General features: G+C 39.1%; 1 protein-coding gene across 2 annotated transcripts in view; it reads right to left on the reverse strand.

The window, feature by feature from the left end:
- Positions 1-1,156: 1,156 nt before the first annotated feature.
- CDH12 (cadherin 12) overlaps positions 1,157-24,098 on the reverse strand; it is a gene marked incomplete at both ends in the record, with an annotated part of 159,268 nt that continues 136,326 nt past the window's right edge. For both annotated transcript variants that reach the window (XM_084280128.1, XM_084280127.1), the window contains 5 exons: positions 1,157-1,656; positions 6,108-6,359; positions 10,066-10,183; positions 11,752-11,873; positions 18,732-18,868. In XM_084280128.1, coding sequence (XP_084136254.1) covers positions 1,157-1,656; positions 6,108-6,359; positions 10,066-10,183; positions 11,752-11,873; positions 18,732-18,868 — 1,129 coding nt within the window. The remainder of the gene's footprint in view (positions 1,657-6,107; positions 6,360-10,065; positions 10,184-11,751; positions 11,874-18,731; positions 18,869-24,098) is intronic.

A 24,098-nucleotide genomic window follows, 5' to 3' on the forward strand; every position in this document is an offset into this window, starting at 1 on the left:
ACACTGGTTTATATTTTTATTCTGCCTCTGATAATATTTTGGCAAGAACAAAATTAATAAGATTTCCATCCGCAAAAGACTTTCTAAAATGTTTGGTGTGGGTCTGACAATGGAATACAATGATAATGCTCATCGGTAGCAGATGGTCAGTTGAAAAATAGCTACCTCTATAATATGTATGTCTATACTACCTACAGAGTAACAATCAAATTGCAAAGAAAAGTGATGTGGAGTTCTTTACATATACTTCTTTAGTGATACTTACAAGGGGAAAAAATGTCTTGGTACTAAAAATACAATAATACTCTTAAAAAACCCTCTCCTTATGTTCTAATAATAGTCTCATCTTAAAAGAAGAGGGGGACCCAAAGGGAATTTCCTTCACATAAAGGAATAGCTGCTTTCATTTTTTTTTTCTTATTTTGGAAAAACGTAGTATTTGCATGAACATTTTAAATATTCATTGATGTATGCTAAGATCTTTTCCTTCTTAATTTGGTCTTTACATCTTCAGAGTGAGCAATAGCATTTTAAATTTTGAGTGAAATTTTGGAAGAAGATATGATGTCTTGTCATACTATTTTCTTCTTTTAAAAAAACAAACATAGCTCCCAAAGACATCACCCCTCTCCCCTCCCCACCCAGTTTTCATCATTAGATATAGTCCAGGAAGTGATATCCATTTTTGTTCTAAAAGAAGTCAGCATGTTGCTATTGCTTCTTGTCTTAAAGTCCTTGACCAATTTGCCATTCAGTTTTGTAACACCATCACAGCAGACTCTTTACCACTTAAATGATAAAAGTTTCAATAGGCACTTTAGTGGAATTACGAAAAAGCTACCACTCTTCCACTGTGATGCCAGAAAACTGTCTTCTTTCTAAGTCAGGTAAGTAAACTGTACTTTGTAGGCCTGAGCTTGTCTCAGTGTTAATTCCAGAGTAACAAAATAACAACAAAAAACTGTGTATATTACAGAATTTATCTTTCCTTCGCAGATCAAATCAAAACTGACAGTATGATAAATGTAGTAACTTGCTGGAAACAGTTGCTGTCTCTTATAGTCAAAGGAATCCTGTCCCATTATAAAGCTTAGGTTTATCTTTTGAATTTGTTGTTGGTTTACTTTTCTTTTTATTTCACTGCTGTAGGTTGTAGTTAAGTGACTTTGTCAGGGTTATAGCTTTCTTCTTCTCCAAACATGTCTGCCAAGATCTTAAAGCGAGGTCCCCAGTCACTCAGATAGTCATAATCCTGGTCTGCCTCTGTAGTAAGGGAGTCTATAGAGCTGAGCGACTCTGCAACAGATCCGTTTCCTTCATAAACATAGGTGGCCAAGGAGTCATACGGGGGTGCAGTTGGATCTACATCATTTTCCTGCAGCCTTTGATTAATGAAATCTCTTATGTCTGTGTTATCTTCAACTGCTTGTCTCTGACGTGGAAAACGCAAGGTGTCTGGTTTTATGTCCCTGCGTATTTTGTTATCTTCAATCACTTTGGGATTCCTCAGGGCACCTATGTCGAAAGCCTGGGTGTCCTCTTCTCCACCTCCTTCATCATCATAATGGATAACATTATCTCTGATGTCTTCTTTAGAGGTCATCAGGGTGTCCTTTTTCTTCTGCCTCCGTAGTGCTACATACAGTACCACAATGACTGTAACGAGAGAAAACTGAAGTTAAGACATGCACAGAAATAATTTGGTACTCTGATGATAGATCATTATATCTTTCTTTGCAAGTGGCAAGCAATCAAAGGGGTTATTCTCCTTAGAAGATATGCTCCACTATTCTTTTAAAAATAGCAGGGCTCTAGCCAATGAAAAATCATTTGCTGCTTGATGTATGAGCCTAACTCCTTAGTGCTTGCTGGGCTGCTGAAGGAAGTAACAAATAATTTTCCTACTGTCCTGCTTTGTGAGGTCCTGTGGACAGAACTTCAGCTTTTCAGTTTAGAGAAAAAGAGAGATGGGATTTTTTTTTAAATGTCTTCAACCAAAGTAAAGAAAACACCAAAATTTCCACTTTGCAGAGAAAAAACCAAAAACAACACAGTATTAAAGAGGAAAAAAAATTGAAACTGACAAAAAAAATCCTACTTCAGCTTTTTATACAACACACTTTGGTCTCTTCAGGGATCTGCTTTGAAAAATCCAATGTTCTGGAGAGAAAAATGGGTCCAGGGGACCTGGTTGATTTTCAAGTATCATGTCCTCCAAGGTCAACAGTGGTCAATCCTGATGAGCAGAAAATCAAGTAAAAGCAGCAGTAGGCCTGCATGGATGAATAAAAAGTTGACTAAACCCAGAGATAAAAAAAAAAAAGGGTATATAAGAGGAGAAAACAGCACCAGAGGAGCCAGGAGGAATATACGGTGACTGCATGTGTAGGGATGTGGTTGGGAAAGTCAAAGCCCACCTGCTATTGAATCTCTACAAAGAACATGAATGGCAAGAAGGACTTGTACAAGTACAGCAGCAGCAAATGAAAAAGTAGGGAAAATATAGGCCCACTGTTGAATGAGGCAGGGAACATGTTGAAAAGGACACAGTGAAAGCCAACCTACACAATGGCTTCTTTGCCTCTGTCTTTATTAGGAAGAGACCTCCCAGGTCCCTGAAACCAAAGAAAAAGTCTGGAACAAGAAAGACTTATCCTTGGTGAAAGAGGGTCAGCTTAAGGAACATTTAAGCAAACTGGATGTGCACAAGGACATGGGACGTGATAGGATGCACACATGAATGGTGAGGGAAATGAGTGATGTCATTGTAAGGTCACTTGTGATAATTTTTGAAAGGTCATGAGACCTGGGGGAAATTCTGAGGGCTGGAGCAAGAGTGATGCCTATCTTCAAAAAGGCAAGAAGAATGATCTAGGCCAGTCAGCCTCACCTTGATCATGAGGAAAGTGGTGGACCAAATACTTCTGAAAAACATTTTGAACCCTATCAAGAGCAGGAAGACAATCAGCACTAGTCAGCATGGATTTACAAAGATGAACTTGTGCTTAACTCACCTGATAGCCTTCTACAATGAAATGACTGGTGGATAGATGAAAGGAGAAAAGTGCATTATTTGTATCCTCATTTTAGCAAAGCTTTTGATGCTGTCTCCCATAAGAACCTTCTCATCAAAGAACTGAGAAAGTGTGAACTAGACAACTAGACCATGAGGTGGACTGCAAAGCCAGACAAACTGCCAGGCTGCAGTATCAATAGTGATCAACAGCCTACAGACCAGAAAGAGGCCAGTCACTAATGTACTGTGACCAGTTTTGTTTAACATCTTCAAAAATGACCTGGATCACAGGACTGAGTGCACCCTCAACAAGCTTGCAGATGGTGCAAAACAAGGGTTGTGCCACCATACAAAGGGATCTCATCTCTCTGGAGGAATGGTCCAACAAGAACCCCGTGATGTTCAAATGGGGCCAAGTCCCACACATGGAGAGGAATAACTACATACTGAATGTGCTCTGGTCTGACTGTCTGGAAAGCAACTTGATAGAGGATGTAGGGTCCTGGTGGACTGCAAGTTCACCGTGAGCCAGCAATGTGTGCTTGTGGCAAAGAAGGTCAACAGGAATTGGGGTTGCATTTGGAAGATCTTTGTCAGCAGGTCTTGGGAGGTGATTCTTCCTCTCTGCTCCCATCTGGAATACTGCATCCAGCTTTGGAGTCTCCAGTACAAGAAAGATATCAAGCTCTTGGAGCAAGTCCAGAGGAGGGCCACAAAGATGATCAGAGGGCTGGAGCACCCATTCTATGAAGACAAGCGGAAACAGTTGGCTTGTTCAGCCTAAAAAAGAGAAGGATTATTACAGCCTTACAGTACCTAAATGGGCCTACAGGAAAGATGGAGAACAACTCTGTGTCAGGAAGTGTAGTGACAGGACAGGGGCTTATGTCTTTAAACTAAAAGTGTGTAGATTTAGATTAGGTGTAGGAAAAAACTCCTTTACTGTGAAAGTGATGAGGCCCTGACATAGGTTTCCCAGAGAGCTTGTGGATCCCCCTCCCTGGCAGTGTTCAAGACAAGATTGCATGCTTCCTGTAAACAGGGCCTTTTGTTAATTTTAATTCCCTCCCCAAATTTGGTAGAAATGGCAGAGTTCTAAGTGCTGTTCCTGAAGTAACACAATAATGAGTACAGGAGTTGCAATCATTATAAATTCATGGCCAGGCTTCTGTGGCCTAAAACAACTCCTGATTCTGGTAATATGTTGACTGTCTTTTGTGTAGAAATGAGTCTGACAAGAATGACTTCAACTACAATTTTAATGACTCTGTGTTAGTCTGGGTTCACAGCAAGAAATGAAAACCAAAAGCAGTTTTTAAATTGACCAGTGGAAGAGTAAGGAGAAATCCTGCATATAAGATAAATGCCACTCTCTCAGGTTACATACAGGACTGGAGATCTCATTATTTATACATATTTTTTCCTGGGTAATATTTCCAGACTGATTGGAATGGAGTTATTAAAGGACCAAAACCTCTTTTCCAAACATGATCTCAGTAATTCAGTGTGGTGTTCAGTGCAAAATGGGAATTAGGATATCTTAATTAGTTTTGTATAAGCCAAGAGCATCAATCAATGAGAAGCAGATCTGGTAAGGAGTCCTTTGGCATAATTAATTTTGATTAAATATGCTGTTGGGGGTTTTTTAAGTTAAAAGTGTAGCTATGTCAACAAACCATTATGAAAACATAAACATAGTTCTTTCGAAGGCCTCAATGTTCACCTTGAAAATCTGAGGGAAGTCCAGATTTAGGTAGTCCCACTTCTCTGGATTGAAACCACTGAAACCATCTCTGTACTAAGAGCACCAGGCTGCCTGCTGCATAGTTCACACTGTCCAGATAACTTGACACAAAGATGGGAACTTAAAAGGTTTTGCTACAGTTGTGTGTTTAGGTCTTTCAAGCACTATGGTCAGTAACAGAGAGATTACATATCCTGGGTGTCCTGCCTCAAAACAAAGCTCTAATCGATTTACCTCTCCATGTGAAAAATAAGTTAAAGCCTTTTTCATAATGGAATTTCTTTATGCTGAAGCTCACTCACACTTAGCTGTTTTTACTGAGGAAACCCCTAAAGGTGAAAAAGAAGTCCAAAGGAATTATGGAGAAGGAAACAGTATTCTTGCTTGCAAAAGATTGTTTTGTTTTTGTTAAAATTCTTCAGAATGGGTGTATTTGTTATTAATTCTTATGCCATGGCAAGTATGACTATTTGCCATTCTCGTTCAGATTTGAAACAACATTTTTCTCACAACACAAATTTTTCTGACTTTTACCCACTGCTACTCAGAAGGTATTTATGTAACCTTGTGCCTGCAGTAATTTACTTAAACTGGTAAATTACATTGCTATCCAAATGCATAGAGGTACCTGTGAGATCTAAGAAGCCCACTAGTATCAAGAAGAGGCTTAGACCAGCACCTGCAAGAATCAGGCTGCTTTCTGCACTGTGTCTGTGTAAGTTACAAAGTTGTGTTTATTTCATTATCACTTCATTAAGGCTGTAAGTATGATGCATATAAGCAACAAATGCTTTGGACATACTATAAATAAGACAACATTTAAATATCATGTAGATCAAATGGGTGCCACCTTATAGAATAATGTCTGCCTGAAATTAAAATGTTACTGTAAAGTTTTAGATGGATCTGGGCAGTCACAGTCTACATTACAATTATTTTCTCCTCTGTCATTTCTTCATTCCCTTTTTGCTCAAGCTGGCATAAAGAATTAAATAGAGGCCCTTACTAAGTCTTTACTGCTGTTACAGTTGGCAGTAAGTGTCTACCTTAGTAATAATCTGAAAATATTAATTCTTCAAGAAAAGTATTAGAAAAAAAGTTTCAGAGAAAAAATTATGGTTTGGATTCCACTGAAAGCTGGTTCTTTTCATGCAACAAGAAATACTCAGGCGTTAGCAGATTGACAGTCCTGGTCAGGGCTTTGGGATGCTTTCCTATAAATGCAGAAGCATAAAAGTTCTTATAAACACATTTTCAGTAGCTTTTGCTAAACAAAAGATGAACACAAATTAATTCGCATGCGAACAATCACAGTAATGCACTTCACATGGTGTCATGAGAACTAACCTAGAAGTATAACAATACACAACAAGATTGCAATCAGTGCTCCTGTGCTGAGGCCTACTGGTAGGAAGATTGCTTCCACGTTGCAGGACAGGATGGTACCATCAGAATCACATCTGCAAACACGGATAGTCATTGTGTTTGTGCTGCTCTGGACAGGGTAGCTGCTATCTTCTATTACTAGCGGAAGAAAATACAGCTCTTGCTGCCTTCTGCTGTAACCATTTCTCCTGGTTTCAATCCCAGCTGTGTTGTCTGTAAAACATGACACAGTATTTACAGGAGTTTCACTGAGTACTTCAATTCACCATTGTAATTTGTTTCACCTTAAGTAATAGGCAGCTATTCAATTTTTGAAGGTTGGTGAATAACATGCTTTATGTAAGTGCCTTGTTTTATCATTACAGAAGGCGTTTTATTCTGACTAGTACAGCTATTTTTTTGCAGAGCATTAAATAACACTCTATTTCTCGCAAACTTGTTAGCATGACATCTGAAATTTTAAAGACATAAATAATAATAATTAAAAACAGTATTACAGGTATTAGAATAGGAAGGCTTCTCAATTTTACTTTTCTCCTAATCTCCTTATATTCCAACGCTGTGATCCAAAGGATTTTAATTGCACATATATTTAGAATCAAGTCTCAATTAATTTCCCTTTAGAACTGAATGTAATATACCTAGACAAAATGTAAAAGCCCTTCGATTTTCCCATCCCATCAAAAATAAGTAGAGATGGATTGAGTACTTTACAATCCATACATTTTCCATCAATTAGTCGTGAATGCATTCAGAACACCTACAAGTTGCATTTCGTCGTTTCTTCCCAGTAGATACTCAGTTACCACCGCTTTTCTTGAATCAGAGTAGCAAGGAAATGGTGTGTAGATTAAAAGCAAGGCCAAAATTAAATTAGTGGGAAATTAATTAGCTGACAGATCTGAATGGAAGTAGCCTGCATCAGTCACCCATCTTTTGCCATCTCACCCATGCTTTTTACTATATTTTTAGAGGAAGCCACTTGCTGCCTGGTTTATGACTTCCATCCCTTCTTGGAGTTTTGTCACTAAGTAGAAAGATTAAGGCCTCTGAATTCAACAATCAAATACTTGCTTGCATTTCTGATGAGGGACAACAAGAAGGAATCCTAAATATCCAGAATCAGATATATTATGATCAAACACATTGAGAGAGTGCTTGACTGATAAAATGTTTATCTCAGAAGTTCACTTTTCATCAAACTCAAACATGGCACAGAGGCATGTCAAGTTCAGTGACATTAAGTTTTGAAAAAGAAAAATGTCTAAAAATTGTTAGAATCAAACCAACCTCCATATTCATCTTGTTCTTTTTATGATTAATCATCTGCACTGTATAAAGAAGTTCAGGTCTAATTTTAAACCACCCAGCATAATCTTATTTCTGTTCTTATTTCTATTAATAGAATTATTTCTATTCTTTCTTCTTCTTCTAATTGCAATTGCTGAAGAGTTTAATACTTTACAATGCAATGATATGACTTTCCATTCTCCTTTGAGAAGGATCAAACAGATAGAGCTCTTATGTCTTTGACTTTGAACAATTTTTCTTGCTCTTCTATGACCCCTGTCAATTGTTCAAGGTCCTTTTGAAAATATGGACACAAGCATGTGTTTGAAGTCTGCACAGAGCAGCCTGAAGCTGCAGTCTGAAGTGGAGACAGCTTCTGGTTCTTCAGTCTGTTGGCAATAAATTCATTTTCAGGATGTGTATGACAGTCTGGAGGGAAGGAAAATTCTCTCTTACATGAGCAACTGAGTGTGCTCAGCAGGGAAGCATCCCCCTAGGGAGCAGAGGCCAGCAAAGTGGAAAGAGGAAGGTGGGCAGCTCAGAGGGGAGGTCTGCTAGGACCTCACACTTCTATTCATATCTGGTGGATTGGTCCCTGTGTTGCTGAAGGCAAGGTCTAGAAACTTAACATGTCCCTCTGTTTATTTTGGCAGAGACTCCAAACAGCAACCATCTTCCAATTGTCCTCATGAAGTTATATTCTGAGGAAGTGTGGAACCTGGAAAAGTTTGCTTGCATGCACTACAGACATATTACACCCACTGTAATATCACACCACATGCGTGCCTCTTAGCTTTATAGGGCAGCACTGGTTATTGTGGAGCTTCTTGATGTGTCTAAAAATATTAAACAATTACTTTACTTTTAAAAGCGCAATGTAAAATATTATTCCATTTCTTTCATTGTAACACAATGAAAAATATTATTTCCTAAATATATATATATATGTATATATAAAAATATAACAAATAATATCAAATTCTCATCACAAAGCACCGGCTTGGTAATAACATAACTGATAATTCAAAAGATAACAGTATTTATGTTCTTAAAAGTTTTCTGTACTAAAAAAAGTTTTGTCTTATTAGATCTCTAAAATGTGCATAGAGCAGACTTTCCACCTTTTTGGCAAACAAAAGGCAGAAAGATAATGAAATGTTTTCTGTTTGGACAGATTTTTCTAATAGCTCTATATCATCCTAAAAAAAATCAAGCATGCTTTTATGGTTGGAAAATATTCCAAAAAGATTTTATTCTGTCTTCCTTAAGCAAAAAGTGTAGTTCTTTCTTCTTTTTCAGTAAAATATATTAAAAACGGTTTTTAGAAATGTTTATATAGATGCATACACACAAAAAAGTTATGCATGAAAAACTCTGTCTTGTTAGCTTCTAATTCCATTTATATGGGAATATTATATTTGTTTTTATATGGTAGAGAAAGTTTGTTAACAGACTGCTGAGATCCAGTCATCTTGGTGTCAACATTACAGGTTTAAATGGTGAAATTCAGCTATATAATAATATTTGAGCAATTTCCTCATCAAACTTGCATGCTGAGCACACTTCACAAAAGCTGTAAATGAGAAAGGTCATTGAGTTTAATTACTGTATAGCTTTTTAAAGTTTAAATATTCTTTTGAGGAATTAAATATGTTAAAATGACCTGAGAAGAACTGGAAGACTTATATTTAAAAAATACTTTTTAATTATTTGAAAAAAAATCTACATTTCAGCAAATGGAGAAAAAGAAAGAAAGTGCTTAATTTAAAGAAATCTTGACCAAAAAAGCTAAGATATAATAAATACATGTATTTATATTATGAGACTATTAATCCAGGAGTGCAGGACAGACTTGGATCCACCCAGCTGAAGAGCAACTCTGTGGAAAGCGACCTGGGGATCCTGGTGGACAATAACCTCTGTATGAGTGAACAGTGTGCTGCGGTGGCAAAGAAAGCCAAAAGGATGCTGGGGTGCATCAACAAGGGTGTCACCAACAGAGATGAAGAAAACATTATTGCACTCACAATTTTTTAGGCCACACCTGGAATACCATGTTTGTTTTTGGTCCCTGCTATTCAAAAAGATGTGGACAGGCTGGAGAGTTCACAAGACTACATGCTTGAACTATAAATATAAATCTACACATTATTTAGAGCGTTGTGGGATGTTATACTGCAGCAGCACTGGCTGTACTTAGAGCTAATTCTTCTGCAGGACCTTCCATCCTCCAGAAAGCACAACAGCTGGGCACTTTGAATACAATTAGCAAAGTAATAGTATTTAAACAAGGCAGCAACAGTGTCTTGTTTAAAGGTATACCTGCATTGGCATATGAGCTCTTCCTGAGATACTGAATGATAGAAGGAAGAAAATAAAACAAGTAGCAGTGTTTTGCAGGCCTATAGGGAAATCTCAGCCTTTGGTGTTCTGACAATTCCTGTCCCCTAAAAATGAGAGAAGGTGCAAGACCTGAATTCATGTTAGTGTATGTCCTTGATGGTTTGACAATTAGAAAGGTCAAATAAAAAAAGTTAGTCTGTAGACTTGACTATAATACAAAGTAATCATATTGGTCATTGTATCACAGCCTGCTGCTCTGAAAGAGAGATACGGGTAAGCAACTTACTTCTGTAGTCATGGACTGTGAAATTTGGTTTGTTGGAAGCCTCAGCTGACAGTCTGAAGGAAAACTTTTGCCCAGCTGGTGCCAAGTCTTTGTCTGCTGCAGTGACAGTCTGTATCACCTGAAATCAGATTAAGATTAATTCTGAAGTCAGTTCACTTTTCTAAAAGAAGCAGTTTTGTAGAAGTGCAAAGTGAACATCACATGAAACAACAGACGTGAAATCCTGCTGCATTGCTCTCATCCCCCTAATATATTGCACAGGGGAAGCAAGTTTGAATACTCTAGCCTCCAGAGGACTGCATGATGTCTCAGGTCTTGCTGTGACATATCTGAAAGAAATCATAAAAATTTACCCTATATGCATTGCAGAATTAGTTATTATTTGGGGGGGTTGTATCAAAATGCTAGTCACTGTATTCAGGTGAGTGGCTACTTAGAGAGAGTTTACTTTCTCTGCTACTGGTACAATCACTGTTAAAATGGGTACATATTGTAGTACTTCACAAAGCTGCACCCTAATTTTGTAGCTTGAAATGAAGTAGAGAAGGTTGAAAGATCTGCACCATGTAGGCAAAAAAGAAATTCTGGTTCCCAGAGTCCTATCTAGGAGATTTCAGCTAAGTATAGTGAAGTTAAAATGTTTTGTAATACGATTGTCACTGATCTTTCACAAAAAAGAAAGTGCTTTTTTTTTTTTTTGTAGCAAAAGTCTAAATATTTAAAATTTTTGACAGCTCAGTGCTTACCTCTGTCTTCCCTGTAAAAAGGTTCCTCTTTTTAGTCTTAAGAGTCTGGATAAGGTACTAAACGTATCTGACAAACTACAAGTTAAATTAGGTTGTATGGCAGTTAGTTGAAACATATTTTAAAATAATTTTTTAAACCCCATGAGATAGGAATATCATATGATAGGAATATCATATGAAGTCACAGACAAATCTGTAATAAAGGTAAGAAAAATCACATGGACTGATTACCTATTACATACATACAATGAGAAGCTACTAATTACACAACAAGCTGAAATGTGTTCCTTTCGTGGCTGGCAGTAATTTTCAAAGCTGAAGAGTTGAAGTTACAAGCCTGGTCTTGGAAACAATATTAGCTGTTAATATGTATGATGGTCGGCCCTGGTGCTTTGCAGCACTGTGTTTAATTGCAGAAATTTTGTGCAAGAAGAACATGTGCCAACAGCTTCTGGAGCCAGCTCTATCAATACCAGCATTGCTGATGGCATAAGGTGATATTCTGAATCTGAAATAGGTTTTGCATGCTATGTATATATTTTAAACTGCTTATAAAAATCAAGTTTTCAGTAAGACTGTCTTTGGATTTGCGGCTTCTATACCTCAGAATATGACACAGAAATATATGTAATCCATCCTCCTCCATTTATTCACTGCAGTTTTGCCCTGATAAGGTCATTAAGGAAGGGATTGTTCCTCCTGGCATAGCTATTAAATGCACAGTAAAGAGTGGTTCAGGCCCACATAATCAGGGATAATAAAAATAAATAGACCATAAAGGTCAACAAACAGAATTTCAAAAAGTGGACATTTACAACACAGACCTTTTATTTGTAGAAGAATTTTAACCAACGTGTCATTTTCAAACTCAGAAATTTCTATTGCTGTGGATAACAAAGAAAGAAAAAGCAAAATAGCAAACATTAAAAATTTGAAATACCTGTCCTGGTTTGGCATTTTCACATACAGATGTCTCATATGGAACTGAAATTTCAGGAGGAAACTCGTTGACATCCAGAACATTTATTATAACGTTGACTTTGCTGGTTAATAGTGGGTTACCTATGAATGATTTTTAGGAGAAAAGCATTAAGGAATACTAGCAATGTCTGTTGTCATCAGCAGTGTCCATAAACTGTCATAAATGGTTTTGATCCCAGTACTGTGATTTCTTAAAGCCCTTGACTTCAGTATATTTCTGGTTTGTACTACTGAGAAATCAGAAGCAAACCTCTTACCATTTTGTACCAGACTCAGATCCATTACTCTTCACAAAGAAAGGAATCAATCAATATGATTGTGTTTATCAGACCATAAATTAAATATTTTGAAGTTGTACCTGTAATTTGAAGTTGTATCTGTAATTAAAGATGCAAACTTGTCTCAGGTTATTTTTCACAGAGTCTGAGGAAAACACTTCCAATCATTAAAACTGAATTCTGTTTTTCACAATGGGATGTTGAAAGTCAGTATTTATTGCTCTGCCACTGTTTGCATCTTCAGGACATTAAGAAGGTAAGTGGGGAATACCAATTTAGAAGATGGAGAAAAGTAATAGAGAAAGATATAAAGAAATATCTTTGCTGAAAGCTAGACAGAGTAAGTGGTAAATTTAGCTGTGAAACATGCCAAGCTAGTATTCAATTTTTGGTTAAACCACTAGGGTATATTGCAACAGTCATTTCTTTAACTGCATAAGTATTTGCAAGCAGTAAACACTAAAACCCAATACATATTATGCTTGACAGGAAGAAGACACAAATTCAATACAAACCAGACAATATTCTCTCTTACTTTATGCTGAGACCCCTTGCAAGATAGCAGATACATAAAAAACAGTTTTGGTGGGGCATCAAAGGGATAACTATTTTATCCTTTTGCATATAAGAAGAATGGCAGCCACTATGTAGACACAGTTAACTATTAAAAAAAAATCTGTGCTGTGCATCAGGGTGGTGTAGAAGTGACAGCATGTGGTCATGGTTAAGTATAAGTCATAAATGGACCCTTCAAATTGTTTGAATTAGCTGTTTACTTCATTTTTTTCCGCTGTTTATAACTAACACAGCAAGGGGTGAAATCTCTTTACGGTGGCACTGTAGAAATTTTACACAATTTGTTTCTTGTTCTAAATGAACTGTTTTCAATAGGCCTCTGCCAAAGCCAAAAGGTATTCCCCAATGATTTCCTAGCTAAGAAAGACCAGCTGCAAGTAGAAGTTTGCTTCATCAGTTCACAAGAAGTTGATAAACGTGTTCACAAGTAGAAAAAAATTATCAAAAAACCACTTCCCAAATCACACAATACTTGTTTTCCTTCCTATAAACATATTTTAATAATTGTGACCATATCTATTAATATGTCCTTTAATCCTCATTCATGTCTAATTCAACATCATCCTTACTTATGGAATGTCTATGTGGAGAAAGGCATTGTGTGCTATGAATGAAGGCAAAGTTTGGTCTAGCAGTTGGGAATTAGGCAGTGGTTCTTTAGATGCCCAAAGAATGAAAAGAAATTTAGATCGCTCGCTCACAGCTGAATTGGTTCCTTTGTACAATAGGAACCCAAGTAGGTCAAGTTCACACAGTTACAGGCAGGAACAGCCTAACTTTAAAACTTCCCTCCAAGCATTAATGGCTGCAAAGAACACCATAACTCATGTGGATTAACTCGGGTTTTCCTTTACTTTCTGTGTGTTTATTTTAAGGTACAATACTGAAAACCAGGAGTTCAGAATATATACACTAAGAGATTAATATGTTGCCATGAAAATACAAGCATAGATATTAGTTCATTTCATCTTAGAAATGTTAGCAATGCCTTTCCGGGAAAAGAATGAATGAATTCAAAATTTATGCATCACGCATGCAGGACATATTAAATGATTTTGATGGTTTCTATTAAACACACTAATTCGTTTGGCGGGTTGTATTTTGGGGGGAGTTGTTTTGCTTTTTAATACCTTACATAATTTTTTATTTCAGCCTTTTGGATCACTGTACATATTATGGGACTGTTTAAAGTTATGTAAAGGGTTTGACATTTTGCCTTCCTTCAAAATCAGGATAGGACAACCTGTTTTGAAAATACACAAAATATGATTATACTTTTTACATTTATTTCTCACTGATGGTCTGTGATTTTTTTTTCTATGATTCCTTGAAAGATACATTAGATGCTAAAGACTTTTCTTGCCAGATATTTTAATAGGGTAGATTTTTATCTTGCATAAATGGTCAACAAAACACAAACATGGAAGTACATAGTATTAATACAGCATAAGATGGACCTGCTTCTGAGTTTCACCTTATGCAAATAATTTTCATTCTGATTTGTGCTCTTGTCAGTTTAAATACTCGTGTATATAAAGGAAGATGACAAGAGCACGTACAGCTTTGAATTCTCATATGATTACAAAGACCTGTACTACTTCATGTGAATGAGGCTGAAAACTTGCAAATGCCACTTTGTAGACTCGACCTCCATTTTCTCTGTCTTTTTGAGCTCTGTGAGCACAGCAGTGACCTGCATGCTGGTATCAGTGAGTGAGTCACTGAAAACATCTGCTCATGCCTTTAAAACCTAGATTACACGTATGAGAAAACATCTCTAAGACAGTGACAACCCTTGCTTCCTTCTTTTGCTCAAGTACCTTCATCTGTTAAAATCGTTATGGTTCAAAGATACTAAAACAGTGGAAAATATGTAAAATACTTTGGCAAATGAACTTGTGGAAATCCAAAACATCTGAGAAAATTGACAGTGACCATTGAGGATGACTGCTGATTTCTTAATCCCAGTTAAGGTATGCAGAAAATAACCCCCATTCTGAGATTTAGGTTGAGGTTTCTTTAGCATTCACAAAATTTGGGTCTAGAGTCAGAGGAGTTGAAAGGATCGTTTGGATAAAAAGGATTGTGGATATATTTTTTTACTTTCAACCTTAGCTAGCACTTCCAGGATAGGAAAGCAGGAATGAGATTTTTATCTATCTCCTCTTTTGTAAGATGCAAAAACCATCTCCATACTGGGTAATTTAACAGCACACTGGGGAAGCTCTTGAGCACTGGTCTAGGAATTTTTATGCCATTATGTTCTTACAGCAGCCTTTGGCACAGTTTTGGTCTGGAGTGGCTAGTGGTCTTGCAGACAATTCACATGCATGTGCTTGTAGTTAGTACAGGTAAGGGACTACTCAAAGAGCTGATTTACATGTGGCACCTTTTTTAGAAGGTAAGAGTGTTTAATGGCATAGAAACAGGCAACTTGGTGCCAGCTGGCCTTTGTGCTTGAAACAAATGCAAGCCATGTTTAATTTATTAGTTTGAACAGAGTCTGTAGGATCAAAAATGTTCAGAAACAGTAACCATGAAGGCTACTAGGGTATTGATTTATTCTAAGAAGAAAAAAAGACCTCACAACTATGAAATATAGTCAGGGAGCAAAAAAAGGTGTATGGAGAAACTGGAAAATGAAATGGGGGTGGGAATGTGTCTGAAACAACCCCTCCCTGTTCATGCACTTTGTTCCATATAGAGGCAGATTTTTCATTTCTTGACAGGTAAGGGACCTTCTGCTTTCAGCTGCCTTCAGGTCTGTGTCATCAGCTGCATGTCAGCAGATCATCTGTCTCCCACTTTGGGACAGGCTTCTTTAACAAGAGGGAGAATAATGTTACGGTGTCTTAAGTCAAACATTACAGTAGGCTATCCATCACTCCACACTGGGTACACCTCTGAGATGTTCTCAAGATAGTGCTGCTATTTGGAGACGGATTCACAGACAGTGTTTACATCAGATATTTGGATTTTTTTTTAGGGTTAGAAATAAAGACCTCGGTATAATGATACAGGATCCTAGCTGGTCAGTGCATAACTTAGGTAGAATAACTTCCCTTAACCCAGTTCCCCATGTGGGACCAGCAGCCATTACCTATATGAAAAATATGTTTTGTGTTATAGCTGGGTAATCATGACTTTAGGGAAGGCGACCGATGTCATCTACTTGGACTTGTGCAAGGCCTTTGACACAGTCCCCCACCACATCCTTATCTCTAAATTGGAGAGAAGTGGATTTGATGGGTGGACCATCCAGTGGATACGAAACTGGTTAACAGACCATAGCCAAAGGGTGGTGGTCAATGGGTCTATGTCCAGGTGGAGGTCGGTGACAAGCGGTGTCCCCCAGGGGTCTGTCTTGGGACCGGTGCTCTTTAACATCATTATCAATGACATCGATGATGGAATTGAGTGCACCCTCAGCAAGTTTGCGGATGACACCAAGCTGAGTGGTGTGGTCGACACCCCAGAAGGAAAGGAAGCCATCCAGAGGGATCTAGACAGGCTTGAAAGATGGGCCCGGGGGAACCTAATGAGGTTCAACACTGCCAAGTGTAAGGTCTTGCACTTGGGACGGAAGAATCCCAGACACAGATACAGACTGGGAGAAGAGCTTCTTGAGAGTAGCCCTGCTGAGAAGGACTTGGGGATTGTGGTGGATGAGAAGCTTGACATGAGCCAGCAGTGTGCTCTTGCAGCTCGTAGGGCCAATGGTATCCCGGGCTCCATCAGGAGAGGAGTGGCCAGCAGGGACAGGGAGGTGATTGTCCCTCTCTACTCTGCCCTCGTGAGGCCCCATCTGGAGTTCTGTGTCCAGATCTGGGGCCCCCAATACAAGAAGGATGTGGAACTGTTTGAGAGGGTTCAGAGGAGGGCCACAAGGATGATTAGAGGGCTGGAGCACCTGCCCTACAAAGAGAGGCTGAGGGAAGTGGGCTTGTTCAGCCTGGAGAAGAGAAGGCTGTGGGGGGACCTTATTGCAGCCTTCCAGTACCTGAAGGGAGCTTATAGGCAGGAGGGGATTTGACTTTTTAAAAGAGCGGATAATGGCAGGACAAGGGGGAATGGACTAAAGCTAAAGGAGGGAAGGTTTAGATTAGATATTAGGGGGAAGTTTTTTACAGAAAGAGTGGTGAGGTGCTGGAACAGGCTGCCCAGAGAGGTAGTGGATTCCCCGTCCCTGGAGGTGTTCAAGGCCAGGTTGGATGGGGCCCTGGGCAGCCTTGTGTAGATCGAGGCCTGGAGGTTGGTGTCCCTGCCTGTGGCAGGGGGGTTGGAGGTCTATGATCCTTGGGGTCCCTTCCAACCCAGATCATTCTATGATTCTATGATTCTATGATTCTATGATTCTATGACTTCCCTGGCTATGAGGGCACCTGTTGACACAAGCAAGCCTAAGACAAATACATTTCATAACTAACTGCTAAATGTCCAAGTTCTACCTGTCTGTAAGCTGCCAACCCACACCATGTCCAGTGTAGTCAGGGACAAAGTGGCCACACCTGGAGTTTAGGGAAGAATCTCTGAGTGTGGACGCACGTGTGTGTGTATCATCTCACACATCTCTCTCTCTCTCTTCCAAATAAATTCAGAAGGAGGACACTGGACATGAAACCATTTAACTGGGAATTTCATAATATAGTTGGCTTGCTACAGCTCTACATAAACTTGATTTTAGTAGATATGTGCCAAGAACATGCACAGGCCAGTAGACTTTGAGGTTTTAGCTAGCTTCATCACCATTGGGAATAATAAATTGATTCACACCAAGTTTACTAAAACTCCTGCCTTACAGCAGAAAAAAATTACAAATCTTAATTGTTCTTTGTCTACTAATAAATCTAAATAGTTAAGGTTTGCTAAAACAAACCATTATGAGACCTCTGCATCTGCTTGCCTTTCAGTTTCTCTAGAAACAAATCACAGTTCTGCTGGACTTTCTGTCAATATATGCATGCACATGTATATCTGTCTACTCAATAACTTCTGAAAGATTAGTTTCCTTTGTTTGTGTATTCTTTTTCCAAGCTACAGATAAAATTCAAGTTCTCATTTGACTGGTATCCTTGTATTTTCAGGCTCCAGGGAGTCAGTCTATCGTTCTTTTTGAGTTTTTTTTTCATTATTATTATTTTAAATAATGTATGCCTTCTCTACTTCCAAAAGCTTCCTCTTCCTGCAGGTAGTATGTATTATTTTTTTGAAGACTCAGTGCCAAGCAATACATGGAAGAAAACAAGTTCCTTTCTTAGGAACTTGCAGTTTTGGACACATAAACAATACAGAATGAATAGGAAATACAGCATGTGTCCTCTTCTACAGCCTATTGATGTAAACAGAAACACTTCTGTGGCCTTTCCACAACCACTAAGTGACCAAAGGGTGGTATACACCTGCAAGAGTTTCAGTTTGACAGGAAAATGAAGGAGGAATGCTGCATGGAATGATGACAATGAAGAAAGATGCAGCTATGCAATACAGTGGGAGAAGGGAGTTCTTAAAAAAAAAAAAAACAACAGCATCTATGTAGGATAAAAGATAAAAGAAAAGATTCAAACCACCAAAAATGGTATAGGAAAAGAAACCATGGTTAAGCATAAAGTCTTGGGCAGAGAGAAAACACAAGAGCACAGATGTAGCACACACATTGATTCACTTAGGGGCATAAATCTTGACTCAGTTTCAGTATACTTTTTGTCTGAGAATTTTTTTACCTTCAAAAAGCAGGTTGACAGACCTGTTGTTTGACTAACCTAATTTTGTATGGAGTGAATTACAAAAGCAGAAATAAGAATTGGAAGATTTCCATACAGCTCTTCATGCTTTTCATGCTGACAAAATGTTTTTCAGCTTCTGAGGGAATTGTGCCTACACGAGGGCTACAGAAAAACCTTATTATACCGGACAGCTTGAGTATCACACTTTGCCCCACATTGAGTCTGGCAAAATTATATTTATTTGGCCTTCTTAAATAATCTCTTGGCAAAACATGCACTCTTCACAGCATATTTATGCCTGAGCACTACAGTCTGAAAAAAAACCTGTATTAGCATATTAATTCAGTTTGTGTCATACTTACTAACTTTACTTGCAATTATGGAGAAATTGTACTGTGCTGTGCTTTCTCTGTCCAGCAATTCATTAGTAGCAATGGTTCCTTCAGTAGCATCTATTGTGAAGTAGCTGTCCACATCATTCTGCCAATCGATGAAATATCTGTATTTAAAAAACATTAAACAAACAGGATGTAAATGTGCAAAGATTACTCATTTATTGTAACAGCAGCCTAGCTAGCTCAAGCCTTATTATTTTTCTTGTCCCAGTTATTATCATCCTCGCAGGAAAAGACAATAAGGAATGATTTGGGTTTGGTTTCTTTTTTTTTCCCAGAGAAGGAATGCACAAAGGAAAACGGGATGTAATGAAAGATTTAGCACGTCTGGAGTTCAGAATACTTTAAACCTTTGAGCTCCCACAAAGTGGATTCGCAGCTTCTGTGACCCTGATCACTTGTACCAGTCACTTCGAAAAGCACTAGGCAGGCTTAGAAGGTAAAAGAGAAAAGGTATGTGAAATAGTGCTTAAGGTATGAGTAGCGATGAACAGTGGATCTGATCTGGTCCTTAGATACATTTGTATCTGTAAGAGGCTGGAAGTAGCCTCACTGGGCTCTCAAGGATGTGTCCTAGTGGACATGTACAGGCTGTTGGCACAGTCTCCTCAAAGATCCCTCACTTAAGGGATGTTGGAAAAGTCACTGTATGTGAGATGTAGAAGAGCATGCTTATTCCCCCACATAAACAAGAGAGATTGTTTTTTCATTTTCCTGAGCCTTTGTTTGCGAAAAAATACAAACACTGAACAGATTCAAAACTCAAAATGTGTACTTAGGGATTTTTTCCCTAGTAAGGATTTAATAGAAAGTGGAGATGCACTTGTAAACATAGCTGCTTAAAAGTAATCTGATAATTATTGCAAACCCATTTCCCTTAAATGCTAATTAATTTGAAAGTCTGTTTTCACATTTGATGCTACTGTGTAGTCATAACAGAATAATAATTTTTCTGATGTGGTGCCGCCAGCTACCAATTTCCTTTTCATTGTTAGTCTGCTCATACCTTGATGATGTTTCTCAAAAACCAGGGAGGATGAACTTGAGAAAGCCAATTGAGCAGTAGGCAGTAAGAACAAAATGGCACTCAACAAGAAGTACATTCATAAAGGCCAGAGGACTTTATGGCATATGGCCAGAGGACTCTAGCACCTCTTACGTGTAAAAGAGTGAGAATAAGTATGGTGGGTTGACTCTGGCTGGAGGCCAGGTGCTCACCAAAGCCACTCTGTCACTCCCCTGCTCAGTTGGACAGGGGAGAGAAAATGCAACAAAAGACATATGAGTCAAGATAAGGACAGGGAGAGATCACTCACCAATCAAAACAGACTCAATATGGGGAAAAATAATTTATTACCAATCAAATGAGAGTCAAGTAATGAGAACTAATATTGTAAAACACCTCCTCTCACCCCTTCTATTTTCTGGGGCTCAACTTTACTCCTAGTTTCCTCTACACCCTCCCCCAAGCAGCCCAGGGGAATGCGAGTTGCAATCAGTTCATGACACGTTGTCTCTGCCACTCCTTCCTTCTTATGGGGAGGATTTCTCACCCTCTTCCCCTGCTCCAGAGTGGGGTCTCTCTCACAGACAACAGTCTCCATAAACTTTTCCAACATGAGTCCTTCCCAGGGGCTACACAATCTGCTCCAGCATGGATCCCTTCCATGGAATATAGACCAGAAAGAGACTGCTCCCGCATGGGTCCCCCACAGGGTCATGAGTCCTGCCAGAAAATGTGCTCTGGTGTGGACTTCCCATGGGGTCACAGTCTCCTTCAGGTCCCTCTACTTGTTCCAGCATGGGGTCCACCACTGGTTGCTGGTGGAGATCTGCTCCACTGTTCAACTCTATGGGCTGCAGGGGGACAGCCTGCTCCACCATGGTCTCCATGGGCTCCTGCAGGTGAATCTCTGCTCCAGCACCTGAAGCACCTCCTCCCTCTCCTTCATTGACCTGGGTGTCTGCACAGTTCTTCCTCCCACATATTCTCACTCCTCTCTGCCAGCTGCTGTTCCATCCTTCTGTGTTATCCCAGATGCACTACCATCATCACTGATGGTCTTGTCCTTGGTCAGCAGCAAGCTCGTCTTGGAGGTCTTGACTCAACTGGACATAGGGGAAACTTCTAGCAACTTCTTACAGAAGCAAACACTGTAGTCCCCCTGCTGCCAAAACCTTGCAATTGAATCCAATACAGTAAGCCTAAAAGCTCATATTTCTTTCTCTGATTAGTGGGATTTATGCAATGAATATATATGGAATGTAATGATAATCAGTATGTTTATTGCTGTAGGAGGGAGAAATGGTAGAAAAGGGTATATGGCATATCCCTGAAGAAAATGTCTCAGATTATGACTCAGGAATACAAATAACTCAGGAAGACCTGAATAGTCAAAAAATAACAAATAAGGCACCATGCTCATTTGGAGACATTTTGAGTAATAAAAAGTCACACACACAAAAAATAAAATCCTATCTGTACTTGAAATAGTTATTTCATCAATTGACAGGCATCATTACCAGTTCACCGCTTTATTTGAAAAGCCTCAGAAATGATTTGCTAAAGACAGCATGTATCCTTTTACACAGTTGAGTAGGCACATCTTCTTGAATATGATAATATTGTCTACCCACATTTGTAATTTCAATCTCATTGTTCAAAATTTGTTTGACAGAAAAATTATGAAAAATATATAAGCTATGTATTAGAAATATCATTACACAGAGATACTCTTTCAAGAACAGAAAAATTACTCTTCCAGGCTTTGCATGTTTAATCGATTATAATTTCTTCCAAAATTGAATATACAGCCACACACAAATAAATGGGATCAAAGCATGAGAAAGTAACTGCTTGTATTTCCCCTTTGTCTAAGTACTCTACAGACCACAGGACGAGACAGTGAAGAAAGTACAGCGCCTAAATCAAAGCACAGTATAGGTGACAGACTGCTTCACCAGGGGCTTGGAAACTACAGAAAACAAATTCAGTTTGAACATCATTGCATTTGAAGTTGAATTCAAGCATGAATATTTGTAGGATCAGGATCTGATAGTCTATTTGCAAGCATTCATGCAGGTGATTAACTTCATGCACAAGCCCAGTATGCCTACACCTAAACGTAATCATCAGTGGATCAAAGTACCTGGTAAACACTGCAAGAGTAGCACTACTCCTGCTGAAGCTCATGGCAGAATTCCTCTTGGTTTCAGCGGGAGTGGGATCTGTGGTAACTGAATAGTTAGATAAAAACAGAACTGTAACTGTTTAACTTTTTTTCCAGCTTCATTGTCTTCATCTGCCTAAACTCTGTGGAAACTATTGTTCCAGCATTGTTAAGTGGTGGGGATTTTTTTTGGTTTTGTTTTGCTTTGGGTTTTGGGGGTATTTTTGCTTTGTTGTGGTTTTTTTTTTAAATTATTACTTTGACATTATCTTTCAAGACATCTCTTCCTTCTGTCTCTGTGTGCTGCACATATGGTAAAATCAGGAGTAGAGCCGGCAGTCATACAATCATAAAATGTGTAAGGTTGGAAGAGACCTTTAGAAGTCATCTAGTTCACCCCCCCTGTAGTAAGCAGGGACATCTTCACTAGATCAGGCTGTTCAGAGCCCCATCAAGCCTGACCTTGAATATCTCCAGGGATGGGGCCTCCACACATCTAGGAAACATGTTCCAGTGATCCACAACCCTCACATTAAGATTTTTTTCCTAATATCCAACCTAAATCTCCCCTTTTTGAGTTTAGAACCATTACCCCTCTTCCTATTGCTACATGCCCTTGTGAACAGTCATTCCCCAGCTTTCTAATAGGCAACTTTCAGGTAGTGGAAGGCTGCTATAAGGTCCCCCCAGAGCCTTCTCTTCTCCAGGCTGAACAAGCCCAACTCTCTTGGCCTGTCTTCACAGGTCACCTTTGTAGCCCTTCTCTGGATGCTTTCCAACAGGTCCATGTCCTTCAGGTGTTGAGGTCTCCAAAGCTGGACACAATACTCCAGGTGAGGTTTCACCAGAGCAGAGCAGAGGGGCAGAATCACCTCTCAATCTGCTGGCCACACTACTTTTGATGCAGCCCAGGATGCAGTTGGCCTTCTAGGCTGCAGATGCACATTGGTGGCTCATTTCCAGCTTCTCATCCATGAGTACTCTCAAGTCCTTCTCCTCAGGGCTGCTTTCAAGCACATCATCTCCTAACCTGTATGGATAACGGGGATTGCAGGATGCTGCACTTGGCTGTGTTGAATCTCATGAGGTTCCCCTGGACCCACGTCTCCAGCATGTTCAGGTCCCTCTGGATGGCATCCTGTCCCTCTGGCACATTAACTTTACCACCCAGCTTGGTATCATCAGCAAATTTTCTGAGAGTGCACTCAATCCCACTGTCAATAAAATTACTAAATATACTAAACAGCACCAGTCCCAGCACAGACCCTTGAGGAACTCCACTTGTCACCATCTTCCATCTGGACTTCGAGCCACTGACCACCACCCTGTGAATGTGTCCATCCAGACAATTCCTTATCCAGTCATTTTGGCTCCTCTCATCCTAAGAAGCTGTATAATCAATTCAACTATAAAGGACGAGGAGAAGGAAGCAGTACTGCAGACGTATGGCCTAAAATAAATACATATGTTCATGTACAGCACCTATGAAACATGTGGCAGATCCTCTTACAGACATCTCTTCTGCATCTAGTACTTTTCTCAGATACTTCAATGTCTGTCAGGCTTAGCGAAAAAGTAAATCTGACCATATCTGGCTGTTTTTCAAATGGGAATTTTTGGAACATCCCAAAGAGAGGAAATTTTTGGGAGAGCCCCTAAAAACAATGTAGGTTCCTTTTAGAGTCCAAAAGCACTCTTTCATACAGTCTGACACTCAATGTGAGGTTCACTGTAAGCAGCACAGCAAGAGTTAGTCTAAGGCCAACAGTACTGCCTGAGCTCTGGTTTTTACTAGGAAAAAAATGCTGTCAAGAACAGAAGAAACGGCAAAAGGGTCTTTAACCAGAAAAATCAGTAACTTTCCAAACATAAACCCAGGTAGCTGGGACAGAAAGCCTGACAGTTGTTGTTATATTGTGACACAAAGAGGAACACTGTTGAAATACTGGTATTAGGACAGCTGTCTGGATCTTCTAGTCATGGTCTAGCAGTTTGAAGCAACTGAAGTCGGTTTGTTTGACTGCTCAGAGTCCTGCAAGACAGATCATGGATAACTGCACTAATGCCAAGAGGCAGGTCTCTCCTTGAAAAGTTAAGGAGAACTGTCACAGCCTTACTTGTTGACATAGGACACGGAAGTATTATTTTTCAGAAGCACCTGACC

This window comes from Gallinula chloropus (assembly GCF_964237585.1).
Source record: "Gallinula chloropus genome assembly, chromosome: 2".
In the NCBI taxonomy this organism is placed as follows: domain Eukaryota; kingdom Metazoa; phylum Chordata; class Aves; order Gruiformes; family Rallidae; genus Gallinula; species Gallinula chloropus.